The following is a 16,081-nucleotide window of genomic DNA, read 5'->3' as shown; positions in this document are numbered from 1 at the left end:
ACTGGTGTGGCTGCTGCACTAGAGGTTTGTGGGGGATGCTCAAACTGCAGAGGGATGCACCATGCCTCTGCAAGTTTTCTTCACCCTGTTGGATTCATAGAGTGGTTCTGACTCCACTGTAATTTCATTGCCTTGATGAGAGTATTCTTATTCCCCTCCTGGACCACTCTGTAGACCAGCCAAGATACTTGGCTTGGGTGCTGGGGATTGATTTTTGCCCCATGAGTCTCTTAGAAAATTAACTTCAAGAATCACCTTTCCTCAGCTTTTTCTATCAAACTGTAGTTCTTGCCACTTGGCAGGCCCCTTACTTTCTCCCCAAAATACATGTCAATATGTGATCATTACATTACACATTCAATTCAGATTTGGGCTCTTGGGTTTTGTGCCCCAGAATGTACTGGGGCCTAAAGAACCTGAGAAATTTGAAGTAGGTGACTATTACTCCTGGGAGAATTCTTTATCACTGTGCACGTGCAGAATTGTTGTCCAGCACAGAATTTTTTTTCCTGCAGAAAATACATTCTGCCTGAGAAGTGTTGCAGTTCTGCCTTTCACCCAACAGAGGTCACTGTGGCACCAGAACAGCCATGCAGAATTTTTTATTTTTTGGCATAGAATCTGCCCCCCTCCCCAATTTGGGGTCATTCCAGATTGTATAAGCAAGTCCTTGGCCCAGCCACCCCCAGTTGATTTCAAGGAGGCAATAGAGAAGTTTTTCTCAGCTCCAAATAAGTACCATGTATGAATGCAGTTCTTGAAGCGCACTCATACCACTGTCTCCTGGAAGCATGTAATGATGCATTTTCACCATCACCACATAAGTTTTTTTTCTTTAGGAAATAATTTAGGACGATAAAAACATGGGCCTCGTTCTAATGGGGGACTTCAATCACCCTGATATCTGCTGGGAGAGCAGTACAGCAGTGCACAGACAATCCAGGAAGTTTTTGGAGAGTGTTGAGGACAACTTCCTGGTGCAACTATTGGAGGAACCAACCAGGGGCTGTTATCCTCTTGACCTGCTGCTTACAAACAGGGAAGAATTAGTAGGGGAAGTAGAAGTGGGTGGCAACCTGGGCAGCAGTGACCATGAGAGGTTGAGTTCAGGATCCTCACAAAAGGAAGAAAGGAGAGTAGCAAAATACGGACCCTGGACTTCAGAAAAACAGACTTTGACTCCCTTAGGGAACTGATGGGCAGGGCCGGTGCAACCACTATGCGAACTAGGCAGTCGCCTAGGGCGCCAAGTGGTTGGGGGCGCCAAAAAGCAGTGCCCTGGCTCGGCAGGGAGGAGCCGCCTTCTGGAGGCACCGGAGAGCCAGAGCATCGGCTTGTAGGGGCGGCGAGCACCAGCCATGGAAGAGCCGGTGTGGTGTGGGGGCTCCTGCAGGCCGCAGCAGAGGCATGCGGGCGGCAGCCCCCGTGCACCCCCCTGGCTCCACCTCACCACACTCAGGTTCTGCTGCTCCCAGGCATGTGAGCCACCGCCCCACCCACTGCCTCAGCACTCTGCGGGGGAGGGGCTGTGCGCGCGGCAGCCTGGCGGCATGTTTTGCCTCCACGTGGAGCCAGCATCTGACCAGCAGGGGCATGGTAAGGGGAGTCTCAGCCGGGGCACTCAGGGACCAGGGGGAGGGTTGGATGGGTTGGGAGTGCGGGGGGCGGCTGTTGGGGTGGGGCAGTGGAGAGGGGTTGGAGCAGTCAGGGGACAGGGAGCGGGGGGGTTAGATGGGTCGGGAGTTCTGGGGGTGCTGGCAGGAGGCGGGAGTGGTTGGATGGGGCATGGGAGTCCCAGGGGTCTGTCTAGGGGTGGGGGTGTAGATAAAGGTTGGGGCAGTCAGGGGACAGGTAGGGGGTAGGATCCTAGGGGGAAGTTAGGGTGGAGGGGTCTCAGGAGGGGGCAGTCAGGGGAAAAGGAGCAGGGGGGCAGGGTTGGGAGTTAGGGGGTGGGAAGTGGGAGGGAGTGGATGAGGGCCAGGGCCCTTCCCCCATCCTCTTTTTTGGGCGACGGGGGAGCTGGGGGGCGCATGGGGGCTGGTGCCCACATGCATCCACTGCAGCCTGCAGGAGCCCCCCGGGGGGGAGTGCCAAGGCCACAGCCTGGACAGGAGAGGAGGGGGACATGGCTGCTTCCCGCTAGCAGCGCCGCCGCCTTTGCAGGGCTGCTGTCCCCCTGCGCCATGCCGGCTCCTCCATGGCTGGGGCTCGCCACCGCCGCAAGCAGGATGCTCTGGCTCTCCGGTGCCTCCAGAAGGCGGCTCCTCCCTGTCGAGCTGCTGCAGCGGCCGAAGCTCGGCAAAGCCAATGAGTGGACTCAGGACAAGGGCCGCCGGGGTGAGGTGGGGTGGGGAGGAGAGAGCTCATGGGGGGGGGGGGGGTTGTGCACTCTCCAGGGGAGTTTAGGGAGCGGGGAGGGGGGAACCTGGTCTGGGGAGCAGGCCCTGGGCACAGCTGGCCCCTGGGCAGGCTGGCCCCTGGGGTCTATAAAGGCTCGTTGGGATTTGCCCCTCAATGAACCAATGTGGGCGGGGGGGGCGAGGCGCAAGGTGGAAGTTTCACCTAGGGCGCAAAATATCCTTGCACTGGCCCTGCTGATGGGCAGGATTCCCTGGGAGGCTAATATGAGGGGGAAAGGAGTCAAGGAAAGCTGACTGTATTTTAAAGAAGCCTTATTGAGGGCACAGGAACAACCCATCCCAATGTCCAGAAAGAATAGCAAATATGGCAGGCGACCAGCTTGGCTTAACAGTGAAATCTTCGGTGAGCTTAAACACAAAAAGGAATCTTACAAGAAGTGGAAACTCAGACAGATGACTGGGAAGGAGTATAAAAATATTGCTCAAGCATGCAGGGGTGTCATCATGAAGGCCAAAACACAATTGGAGTTGCAGCTAGCAAGGGATGTGAAGGGTAACAAGAAGGGTTTCTACAGGTATGTTAGCAACAAGAAAAGATCAGGGAAAGTATGGGACCCTTAATGAATGGGGGAGGCAACCTAGTGACAGGTGATGTGCAAAAAGCTGAAGTATTCAATGCTATTTTTGCCTAGGTCTTCACAGACAAGGTCAGCTCCCACACTGCTGTCCTAGGCAACACGGTATGGGGAGGAGGTGAGCAGCCCACAGTGGTGAAAGAACAAGTTAAGGACTATTTAGAAAAGCTGGACATGCACAAGATCTAATGCATCCGAGGGTGCTGAGGGAATTGGCTGATGTGATTGCAGGGCCATTGGCCATTTGAAAACTCTTGGCAATCGGGGGAGGTCCTGGACGATTGGAAAAAAGCACATATAATGCCCACCTTTAAAAAAGGGAAGGACAACGCAGGGAACTACAGACCGGTCAGCCTCACCTCAGTCCCTGGAAAAATCATGGAGCAGGTCCTCAAGGAAACCATTTTGAAACACTTGGAGAGGAAGGTGATCAGGAACAGTCAACATGGATTCACCAAGGGCAAGTCATGCCTGACGAACCTAATTGCTTTCTATGATGAGATAACTCACTCTGTGGATATGGGGAAAGCAGTGGAGTTGATATATCTTGACTTTAGCGAAGCTTTTGATACGGTCTCCCACAGTATTCTCGCCAGCAAGCTAAAAAAGTATGGATTGGTTGAATGGACTATAAGGTGGATAGAAAGCTGGCTAGATTGTCGGGCTCAACAGGTAGTGATCAACGGTTCAATGTCTAGTTGGCAGCTGATATCAAGCAGAGTGCCCCAGGGGTCAGTCCTGGGGCCAGTTTTTTTCAACATCTTTATTAATGATCTGGATGACGGGATGGATTGCACCCTCAGCAAATTTGCAAATGACACTAAACTGGAGGGAGAGGTAGATACGCTGGAGGGTAGGAGTAGGGTCCAGAGTGCCCGAGACAAATTGGAGGATCAGGCCAAAAGAAATCTGATGAGGTTCAACAAGGACAAGTGCAGAGTCCTGCACTTGGAATGGAAGAATCCCATGCACCGCTAGAGGCTGGGGACCAACTGACTAAGCAGCTGTTCTTCAGAAAAGGACCTGGGGATTACAGTGGATGAGAAGCTGGATATGAGTCAACAGTGTGCCCTTCTTGCCAAGAAGGCCAATGGCATATTGGGCTGCATTAGTAGGAGCATTGCCAGCAGATCGAGGGAAGTGATTATTCCGCTCTATTTGGCACTGGTGAGGCCCCATCTGAAGTTTTGCATCCAGTTTTGGGCCCCCCACTACAGAAAGGATGTGGACAAATTGGAGAGAGTCCAGCGGAGGGCAATGAAAATGATCAGGGGGTTGGGGCGCATGACTTACGAGGAGAGGCTGAGGGAACTTGTCTTGTTTAGTCTGCAGAAGAGAAGAGTGAGGGAGGATTTGATAGCAGCCTTCCCCTACCTGAAGGGGGGGTTCTAAAGAGGATGGAGCTTGGCTGTTCTCAGTGGTGGCAGATGACAGAACAAGGAGAAATGGTCTCAAGTTGCAGTGGGGGAGGTCTAGGTTGGATATTAGGAAAAACTATTTCACTAGGAGGGTGGTGAAGCACTGGAATGGGTTATCTAGGGAGGTGATGGAATCTCCATCCTTAGAGGTTTTTAAGGCCTGGCTTGACAAAGCCCTGGCTGGGATGATTTAGTTGGTGTTGGTCCTGCTTTGAGCAGGGGGTTGAACTAGATGACCTCCTGAGGTCTCTTCCAACCCTAGTGGTCTATGAGTCTATAAATGAGACCAGCTATATTAATGTATTATTAAGGATCCCTGCTAAAATAAAAAGTATAAAAAAAAAAAATAACCAAGCAAAGGCTTCCACAGCAATGTCAAATCGGCTTAGGTATACATATGTAGGTTTTTTTTCTCTTCTTGTTTTTCTACATTTTTATATATGTTGTTAAATGTTAAACACAAATATACGGGATGGGCAGAGTGGGCAAGTTAACATTGCTGTAGGAACCTTACATTTTGCATTTCCTGACTTTTTCTTTTTCTTTTATCTGACCAACCTTAATGTTGCATTAATTTAGATTTTGGCATTTATACATGGTACGCTAATGTCTTCCATTAGTGTAGGACATTCTCCTCCAGCTTGTGCTTCAAGGCAGTTTAAAATGTTGCTTCTGTGCCACCTGCTGGTACATTGCTTTTATATTACTAGCCAAAAACAAAAAAGTGAAAAATGAAATGGGTGTATTAGATCAAACAAAAAAACAGCTGCTGAGACATATTTGCCATTAGGAAGCTATGAGAAATGCATTTCAGTGTAAAGGCTCTAATGCTGAACAAAGACATCTGTGCTTTAATTAAGATTTATTGAAAATTATGACTTTCAAAAGGGAGACATTTCCCTACTTTCTTATTGGAAGAGGGAAGGGCTTGAAGCACAGTACTTTAGACTGCAGAGAGATGTCTGCTCAAACACAAGCCTTTGTACTGTATGTCTGGTAAGCCTGGAGGTAGAGCTGGGAGGGAAAAGTTTTCCTGCCCTGCAAAAAAAACAATTTAAGGTTTCAAATGCCTATTCTTTTCTGCATTGGGACAAACCCAAGAGCTTTTGAAGTTTTGTGCCTGTTCCCAGAACACCCATTAGCAAGGGCTCTCAGTGGGGACATGGGAGATCCAGGTTCAAGTCTCTGGCCTGAATCAGACAGAGCAGGGACTTGAACCTGTGTTGCCTACATCCTAGGAGGATGCCCTAACCACCAGGTTATTGGGTATGCTCGGGTACCTCCCCTTAAGGTCCAAAAGGCCTGCGGGTAGTCAGCCCTGCTTAGGACGACCATATTTTCCCAAAGGGAAAACAGGACACTGGGCCAACCTGAGACCCCCCCCCACCGCACCTCTACCTGCCTGCTGCCACTGGGGCCGGCCTGAGGCCTCCCTTTCTCTCCCACATGTGGGGCCAGCCTGAGCCCCCCTGCCATCTGGCCTACATGCAGGGCCGGCCTTAACTCCCATGCCGTCTGCCTGAGCTCCCCTGCTGCCAGTGCCCTCCTGTCCCCTGCTCGGCCTAAGGCCCCCCTCTACCGACTGCATGTGGGGCTAGCCGAAGGCCACCTGCCCATGCAGAGCCTCTCTTCCGAGCCCTCCCTCTCGTGCAGGGCTGGCATTGCTGCTCATCCCCCTCTGCCTACTCATTCCGTTGACAAGATCAAACATGACAAATGCACAGTTTTGCAAAAAAAAGTTGGGACAGCCAAGACAGGCTTAAAAAAGGGGATTGCCCCAGCCAAAACACGATGTATGGTCACCTTAGCCCTGTTCAGTCAGCTCATCTGTGGTTTAATTAATTAGCTGCTTCCCAGCCTGAGGGAGCTAGATTAATTGGGGTCCAGTGATAGTCCTTTTAAGAGGCCCAGCTGTGTCATGCTAAGAAAGCTCAGTTGCCGGGGTAATCACAGGGAGCAAGTTGGGTTCCTGTGGAAGCCTTTGAAGCAGGATCTGAAAGGACTCCAGGGAAGCAGCCTCGGTGGAAGAGTTCTGTCCCAGAGCCAGAATGACTGAAGCTGTGAAAGGAATTAGCCTTGCAGTCAGCACTCTCCCCCAGGGAGCAGAGACTTTGGCCTGGTTTACACTACAAACGTTGGTCAACATAAGCCATATTATGTCGATCTAATAATGTGTACTTGTGGCATCTTAGAGACTAACCAATTTATTTGAGCATAAGCTTTCATGAGCTACAGCTCACTTCTTCGGATGCAATAATGTGTGTCTACACTACAGAGTCCCTTCCACTGACCTAAGTGGCCTGTAAAGTCAACTTCTGTGCACCACCTCCGCAAGAGCGCTTGATTCGACATCCATGAGTTGACATGAGGATTGTGTAGACACTACATTGTGTAATTCGAATGAATTGGCCTCCAGGAGCAGGGTGGATAAAAATCAATGATTTTTTTTTAAAAAATCAAAAATTGGATTTTTTTTTATTTAAATCAGATTTTTTTGATAAAATGCTTTTTGAGGAGAAAACCTATCTAAAGATAGTTTTAATTAAGATACCTTATAGCTCAAAGATATCTCATCATAGAATAGGGATTATAAATTCTATAGTATGAGACAATATATTCATGTAATGTTTAAGAAAAGTTTTGTAAATGAGTTCCAATAGTTCATGGATTAGGGACCCAATCTTACGAGTTCCAGGGGCTTCTGTATAGATTATTTAGGTTAATCTTTCTATCTACTCAATGGGGCTCAGTGCTCAGTCTAGAAGATACCATCAGAGATGCTTAGTTTTGCAGTTCTCAAACTGTGGATTTGTGTGTCCAGAAATAACATGCTTGTTAACAGAAAAAATGTTTTAAATAAATACAGGTGAGAAATAACAGACCTCAACCCTATTGTCCCTCTGCAAATTTGTGCACACAGAGTCAAGCCCTTACCTCTCTCTAAAAGTGCAAAGTTTCAAAAAGTTCAGTGAATAGAAGATTGTTGGGGGTGGAAGGAGACAAGGAGAAGAAGTCTGGAGATAAATGTGAGAAGGGAGGGACAGGCAGTAGAAACAAAAATAAAACTGTTTTGAGCAGCATATTCCAGAAGTCTTGAGGTCTTTCTGAGTGGAGCCTTCATTGATTTGAGATCTACCATACCATTCTCTCACTAGAGGGAAAACCTATAACGGCAGCAGGCCGTAAAAGAGACCCAGTTTGGGAATATTTAATGAAGTTCTTCTACCTGTGGGTAAGACAGACATACGTGCAAAATGCAAACAGTGCAACGAAGAAAAGCAGGGCCTGGTTGTCCAAATGAAACAACATCATGAGAAGTGTTCCTTCTCAGGAGGAAGCTGCATTGAAGATGATGAAAAGAACATGTCTGAACATGTGGGATCTTCAGGTTGGTAAACTTTTCAATTTCATACTTCTTTCTTAAGGACTGCCTGTCTTCCTTCTGGACTATCCTTGAATTCTCATGTTTGAGCAAAAAATATCATTGTTACTCTATGGTACTATCATTTTAGCTGGAGTTGTGATAAAAAATAAAGAGCTGAAATAGGCAGATCTTCGTTTTACAATTTCACCTTTGAAGTAGTACTGAGTGTCCGTGAATGCAATGAGTAATACTAAATGAGCAGTATGGTGGTAATAATTAAATAACTGCATTGATTTATTTTGTTTAGGAGAACCCAGGATACAGTCCACCCAACAGAGCAGATGTTGCAGGCAAATTCCTGGATCACGTGTTTTGAAAGAGATATTGAGCAGTGTGCAAAAGGTCTAGAGGGTGAAATTGTTAACCTGAGTCTTGATGGGTGGCAATGATCCTGTTGTATGTGCTTGTGTGACAACAGAAGAAGGGAATGTCTTCCTTACAGAAACAATTGATACATCAGGAAATGCACACGCAGCAGAATACTTACAAGAAGTAGCAGTAAGAGCTATAACAAACTGTAAAAAAAAAAAAAAAAAAAAAAAGCAAATATCTAGTATACAGCTTGGTCACAGACAATGCTGCAAATGTATCCAAGATGAGAAGAAATTTAGAGAGTGAAGAGAGTCCCAAGCTAATAACATACAGTTGCAGTGCTCATTTGATGCACCTCCTAGCCAAAGACTTCAGTGTTCCAGAAATAAAGGCTAATGTTGTTGAAATTGCAAAATACTTCCATAACAACCACTTTGCAGCAATTGCTCTGAAGAAAGTGGGAGGAACCAAGCTAACTCTCCCACAAGACATGTGATGGTCATCAGTAGTGAACTGTTTTGAGCACTATATCAAGTACTGGCCTAATCTGATGACAGTTTGTGAACAAAATTGTGAAAAAATAGATAGCACTGTGTCACAGAGTCCGCACAGGTTTCCTCCTTCTCTCCCCTGTGCTTAAGTTGGCAAAATAAGAGTCCTCATGCCTTCTTCTGGTGTTTCACACTTCCGGTGCTTTTATTTACAGCTCTACAGTGTAGTCCCTTTTATCCCCCAACAATCATCCCCTTTCTACCCATTCCCGGATCTCCTGGCCCATGAGGCTCCCTTCCTGTGGTGAGGAGACAGAGCTGTAGCCTCCTGTCCCCTCCCAGGCTAGCCTCCTCACTGAACTTTCTCTAGGGCTTTTATAGCCCTTCCCTTCCTTAGCCCAGCTGCCGCTACTTAGCTCAAGTCCTTGTTGTGAACCAGGCCTCGTTAGGACAGGCAGTAGAAGGGCTGGCTGACTGGGTCCCTGCACCTGGCTTCCTTACCAGAAAGCAGGGCTTAATCAGCATTTTGGCAGGGCATTCAAGGGGTTTTACCCCTGCCCTGCCACACACTGTCTCAGCCAAAGTTCTCAACATTGGGCTTAAGAGAAATGTTGAACACATGCTGAGGACCCTGAAGCCTATTTCTGTAGCCTTGAACAAAATGCAGGGAAATAGCTGTTTTATTGCTGACGCTGTTGAAATTTGGAAGGAACTGAGTGAGATCTTAAAAAGAGAAATAGTCAATGACCGAGTTAAATTACAAGCATTTAAAAAATGAATGGGACAAGCACTGTCTCCAGCTCATTTTCTTGCAAATATTCTCAGTACTCGGTACCAGGGTCAAACCTTAACTGCTGAAGAAGACAAGTTAGCTATGACATGGACATCCAGCACTCATCCCTCCATAATGCCAACTATAATAAACTTCAGAGCTAAGGGTGAACCATACAAGAAATATATGTTTGATGATGTTTTAAAGAAAGTCACACCAGTGAACTGGTGGAAGTCAGTTAAGCACTTGGATTCAGACTGTTGAAGTGATAATCTCACTTTTAACTGCAGTAGCTTCTTCTGCCGGTATAGAAAGAACATTTTCTTCCTTTGGACTAATTCGTTCCAAATTGAGAAATCGTTTTGGACCTGAAAAAGCAGGAAAGATTGTTTTTCTTTTCCAGATTATGAACAAACAGGAAAATGAAGGTGAAGACGACTGAGTTAGCTGCAGAAGCCAATGTTTTAAGTTTCTCATGTGGACCTGGCTGACATAGTCGATTTGATTTTTTTTTTTAATATTTCATTTAACTCTTTCAGTTAAAAACAATTTTAACAAAAACAAACCTGATTTTAAAAACTTGAATGTTTAACTAAATTCAAACATTCATATGCTTGGTTTGTTAAAATATTATATGTTTGCTGTTGAAGAAAAAAATCCATATGTTTAATCTGGACAATAAAGTAGGTGTAGTGGGTATTGGTGGCCACTCCTTCTATGCTGAGGGTGCTCTCCAAAAAATCATAGAATATCAGGGTTGGAAGGGACTTCAGGAGGTCATCTAGTCCAACCCCCTGCTCAAAGCAGGACCAATCCCCAATTAAATCATCCCAGCCAGGGCTTTGTCAAGCCTGACCTTAAAAACTTCTAAGGAAGGAGATTCTAAAAAAAGAATGTTATGTGTACAGGAATGGCCCGGGAATACTCCATGGAGATCTTTAGGAAGCTTTCATGGAGGTACTCTGCAGTCCTCCATGGGGAAAAAAAAAAACGCTATTTGGGGGGCTTTACACTGGTGCCTGTCCTCAAGCACCGTCCAGGTTGCTGGGAGAAAGAGGGCTTGTCTCGAGTTACAACCTGTGATCCAAAGGATGTCTTCACAAGAGCAGCAGCACAAGACCTCTTGCCCATGCCTTGTGGCCTTACCATGGCTGGAGCAGCAAACCGACTCCTGCAATAGCTGGTGGTTGTGATTACATTGTGGCTTGCAGTGAAGTGTATTGAGGGGTGGGGTTTTTTATAAAAAAAATTAAACTTGCACCAGAAACAATGTATGCACAGTCAATGCTACCCTTGTGTTTTGCATTCCTTGCAACTGAAACTTTGTCTGCCGGCACATCCTCCACACTGGGACAGAGACTTTCCCAGATTAGAAGGTGGAAAAAGAAGATTCGGGAGACATGTTCAATGAGTTAATGCATGCCTCTGAGAGTGACCAGATGTAGCTTAGAGCATGGAGGATTACACTGTCTGAGAACTGGATATGGACAAGGAGGACAGGAGAGCATGCAGGGAACAAGAGCGTTCCATGGAGGAAGAGATGCTGTGGAATATGAAGGAGCAGTCAGACATGTTGAGGCGTCTCGTTGCAGTTCATGAAAGGCAGCTGGATGCTAGAGTCCCTCTGCAGCCTATGCTGAACCTGTTGCCATTATCGCCCAGTTCTACATCCTCCTCCCCCAAAATGTCCTATGTGGAGGGGGTGAAGTTTGGTATCACTTGCACTCAACACCAGGGCAGGATACAAGGACCAGAAGGCACGCATTCCCACACCTTTGATTGTTATTGTAATGCATCTGTAAGCAAGCTTTTCTTGTTTCTCCCCCCACTGTTTTATCAGCTCTTTTGCCCCAGGTTATCTTACTTTTCTTTGCTGTCTCTGTGTGCTTGTGTACATAATAAAACTTAATGGACTGAGGCGAAAAGGCTCTTTATTCATTCAGCACACCATGGCTGGTGGGGGTGGAGTCTGCTGGGAAGGAAATGCGATGGAGGAAACAGTTTGGTAAGAAACAACACAGATAAGTTTCACATTACTCTGGCTCGTTGCTGGTTTTCAAAGGCTCATGGAGATACAGAGCCCTTCGATGTGCTCTTCTCTTGGCAGCCAATTTTGAGCATCCAGACACCAGGCCAAAAAGATCTGCTTCAACCCTCCATCCCAGCAGAAACTTTTCTCCGTTTGTTTCACAGATATTATGGAGCACACAGCAGGCAGCAATAACAATATTGCTTGAATTGAGGTCTAATCTAGTAAGCAAACAATGCCAGTGACCTTTTAAACGTCCAAAGGCACATTCCACCACCATTCTCCACTTGCTCAGCCTATGGTTTAACCAGTCCTTACTGCTGTCTAGGCTGCTTGTGTATGGCTTCATGGGCCATGGGAGCAAGAGGTAGGCAGGGTCTCCCAGGATCACGATTGGCCTTTCAACATCACAGATGGTTATTTTGCAATCTGGAAAGAAAGTCCCTGCTTGCAGCTTTCTGAACAGACCGGAGTTCCTAAAGATGCGCATGTTATGCACCTTTCCCAACCATCCCATGTTAATGTTGGTGAAATGGCCCCTGTGATCCTCCAGTGCTTGCAACACCATTGAGAAGTACCCCTTTCAGTTTATTTACTCTTTTTGGCAAGGTGGTCTGTTGCCAAAATAGGGATATGCGTTCCATCTATCACCTCATTGCAGTTAGGGAACCCCTACATGGCAAAACCATCCACTATGTCCTGCACATTTCCCAGAGTCACTAGCCTTCTTAGCAGAAGTCTGTTGATGTCCCTGAAAACTTGGATCACAACAGATCCCCTGGAAGATTTACCCACTCCAAATTGATGCCCCACTGACCGGTAGCAGTCTGGCGTTGCAAGCTTCCACAGAGCTATCGCCACTCGCTTCTCTACTGTCAGAGCAACTCTCATTTTAGTATTGCTGCATTTCAGGGCTAGGGAAAGCTCTTCACACAGTTCCTGGAAAGTGGCCTTATGTCTTCGAAAGTTCTGCAACCATTGCTCATTATCCCATAGCTGCACAACGATGCAGTCCCACCAGTCAGTGCTTGTTTCCTGGGCCCAGAAACGGCACTCAACCATGTCAAGGATGCGTGACTGTTGCCAGCAACTGTGAATTGCTCCACTCTGTGTCTTCCAGCAGGGCTGCTTGCGTGGCATCACATTGTTCTGTACGGCAACTCCTGTATCAGCTGTGTAAATACTGCAGGATAAGGCGCAAGGTGTTTGTAATGCTCACAACAACAGTGTACAGCTGAGGGGAGTCCATGCTTATCGTGCTATGGCGTCCACGCATTTTTCCAGAGTTATGGAAAAAAGTGTGAAAAAGGCTTTGTTGTTTGCTGTTGATTTCAAAGAGGGAGGGCAGGAGGTAAGTGCATCATGGGAGGCTAACACCATGTTCCCATAACCACCCACGCCAATGTTTTGGTCCCATAAGGAATTGCTAACCCAACCCAAAATTCCACTCTGCTACATGCACTGTGGGATAGCTACCCACAGTGAAGTGCTCCATGTGTTGATACAAGCCTTGCTAGTGAGGATGCACTCCGCTGACACAATGAGCATAGTGTGGAAGTGCAAGATTGACTTGCTTAAATCGGAGGCTCAATGTCAACTTACATGAAGTCAAATTAACTCTGTAGTGTAGACATGGCCTATGGCTATGTCTGTGCAGCCTGCAGAAGCTAACCTCCCAGCCTGAGCTGAACAGACTTGGGCTTATGCTACTGTGCTAAAAATAACTGTAGATTGTTGCAGTTTGGGCTCTGAAGACTCCAGAGTGTGGAGTAAGTAGGCTTCGGAGCCTGAGCTCCAGCCTGAGCTGCAATTTCAAAGTGCTGTCTACATAACTAGTGACAGTGTTAGTATAAGCCCCACAATGCCAAGTCTGTCAACTTGGAATGGGAGGCATGCTGCCATATGCTGTATAGACAAACCCTTAAAGGGAGCCTAGAAAACAAGTGGAGGAGGACACCAAGTGGAGGGGAAAGAACATTTTGTTTTTTGGGGACTTTTAGAAGTTTGGACTTTTGTAAGCTGGTTTGTGACTTGTCTGTAGACCTAAGCCACATTTCCAGCATTGATCTTTGTGTGGAGGGCTGAGGAGCCCTACCCTGGGGAAAGAACTGAGGTGGAGAGAGTCTGCAGCAGCACCGTACTTGGCCCACAATAGCTTCTCTGGTTTGACCACACCCTGTTACAGTGCGTCGCTATTGTTGTGACCAGAAATTCAATCCTGGACCTGAGAAATCTTCTCACTGAAAGGATTGGTTTTGATGACTCAACATGTTCTGTCAAAAAAATCAGTCAAATTCCTCAACAGCTGTAGAGGTTGAGATTAAATGTAGGGAACAAAGGAAATAGCGAGCTAGACCTGGTTGAGGGAGCACAGGTGCTCAAAGGAAGAGAATATAAGCAAAGGAAACTATTTTAATGTGTCTGAGCAATGGAAGGGACCCACCCAGGAAAGGGGACTGGTGAGCATTCTCTTTGCTTTTAGGACCTGGTTTTTCTGAGCATCCAGTGCTCCATTTGAAGTGAGTATACTGTACATATACTGCTTCTGAAAATCAAGATGCTAGTGTCTCGGACCCTATTGCTATATGCACTGGTACGAGTATTCTGACACTTTGGGAAAAATCAAAAGTCAATGGAAAGACTCCTGGTGGCTTCCATGCACTTTGGATCAAGTCCATGGAAACTGCTGCACAGTTATGTTTCAACTTTGTTTTTTAGCTTCTGGCTCATTCATGCTGATTTACAGCTTAACTTTCTCCTGCAGTTCTTGTACATGGGCACTATATATACCATGAAAGTGTAAGTTCCAAATATAGAATATTGGGGTTAGTTTTCAATGGCTATTAACTTAATGCAACAAACAGTCAACTGAAAGGCAGAGGTTATTTAATGCTTTTTCCATTGTTATAAGTTACTCATGCTAGTTTCCCACTGGAGATTAGCATGAGCGCCCAATAAACTAACTACCAATATCCTATATTTTATTATGATGATTTTTCCCATAAGGTAGCTCAAACTGTATAAAGTGATTAAAGATGGCTCCCTATGTCCAATGCTAACAAGTGTGAAATGAAGAACTGGAGGCAGTTGATTAAATTGTCCTCGCTCCTAGAATGTTCTCCAGAAATGGAAATTGAGGTGGAGTCTAAAAAAGAAACATCTATATAACTGCTCCCATCATCATAGTACTTGAGTGTCTAGCACGTATTTAAAAATTAAAATAATAGTTTTAACCTGAAGAGAGAAGGCCAAAACTATAAACATACAGCAATTTCGTCTTATTGATAGCAATAGTTGAATTATTTAACCTTCAGAAAAAGAAACTAACTGTGAGAGACTACTTAATTACCTATGAAAGCATCTGTATCCCCAGATTTTAGAGACATTTAAACACCAGTTAATTGTTTCCTACAGTCAGTGTCCTATGTATTCCGCCATTCCACGGCTGCAGAATTCACCATGGAATGCACTCTCTGCTTCAGAATCTAAGCTTTAATTTAAAAAAAAAATCCAATCCTTTTGATTACAAAGAAAACCTTGAAATTATGTAAAGAATGTAAACCCGTGCAGAGCTGTCTTCATGAGTCCAGACAACCTGAAATAATAACTCTAAGCCGTATTCATCTCATTAAGATATTAACCATGAAACCTAAAGATGACATTTAAAATGACTTAACTATTTCACTGATGATCTTTATAGCAGACCTGACTAAGGTCATTCAAGAAGTCTGTGTTAGAGCCTGAACTTAGCACCCAGACCTAAACTTTAATTATCAGGCTGTCCCACGTTCTCCTTTTATGTTCTATTCCCGCAACAGAACACTTACTATACAATCTCCAACATACTAAAAAATAGAAATAAATTGTTTTCTCTATTAAGTACAGTTTTGCTTACATTGTTTTGTTTGTGGTATTAATATTATTTTACATGTATACTTATACATACATATGCTTCAAATATAGTTCACATTTATAATTATCACATTAATAATATTAATAGTTTTAATTACCTGTAGTTGATGAGTTACAAGAACTACTGTTTTTTCTTTAAGGGCCTCTTTTATGCATTTCTCAAAAATGTATTTTCCAACATGTGCATCGACTGCTGATAGGGGGTCGTCCAACAAGTAAATGTCTCTATTGGCATAAACAGCACGAGCTAAGCTGATTCTTTGCTTCTGGCCTCCAGAGAGGTTGAGACCTCTTTCACCTATCTTTAAATGGGAAAAGATCACTGCATGAGTTTATTGGTAATAATTCATTTGATTTTTTATATATACATATAATAATAAGTGCTCTGTCTATGGTAAAGGTTGCACAAAACTTTGTATTATAAGACTCTCTGTTTTCAGTTGCTTATAACTTTGCCAAGTCAGGTGAGCTAAGAGCAGGAAAGAAGGCAGGATCTGGGGAGGAGGGGCTATAGAACTAGATGGGAACAGGGAGAGGCTGGCAGGGACAGGGTCAGAAGGATCTCTAATGGTTAGAGATCGATCTCTAATGGTTAGAGATCAATCTCCTACAGAAACTGGAATTGAACCCATTATTCTTGAGTCTCAAAATTCCCTTGCTGTCTAGTAAATAGCTGTAAAATCACTGGCAAAGTGTGTCTATCCCTCCTAGTGGCAGGTCCACCTAGA

General features: G+C 45.5%; 1 protein-coding gene across 1 annotated transcript in view; it reads right to left on the bottom strand.

Moving 5' to 3' along the window:
- LOC144272765 (ATP-binding cassette sub-family C member 12-like) overlaps positions 1 to 16,081 on the bottom strand; it is a 104,738-nt gene that overhangs the window by 32,545 nt on the left and 56,112 nt on the right. Inside the window, exon 14 of the mRNA XM_077831075.1 lies at positions 15,452 to 15,655. Within this exon, the coding sequence (XP_077687201.1) occupies positions 15,452 to 15,655 (204 nt within the window). The remainder of the gene's footprint in view (positions 1 to 15,451; positions 15,656 to 16,081) is intronic.

This window comes from Eretmochelys imbricata, chromosome 12, assembly GCF_965152235.1.
Source record: "Eretmochelys imbricata isolate rEreImb1 chromosome 12, rEreImb1.hap1, whole genome shotgun sequence".
In the NCBI taxonomy this organism is placed as follows: domain Eukaryota; kingdom Metazoa; phylum Chordata; order Testudines; family Cheloniidae; genus Eretmochelys; species Eretmochelys imbricata.
Note: the sequence above shows the minus strand (reverse complement) of the source record. Positions and strands in the feature narration are given on the sequence as shown.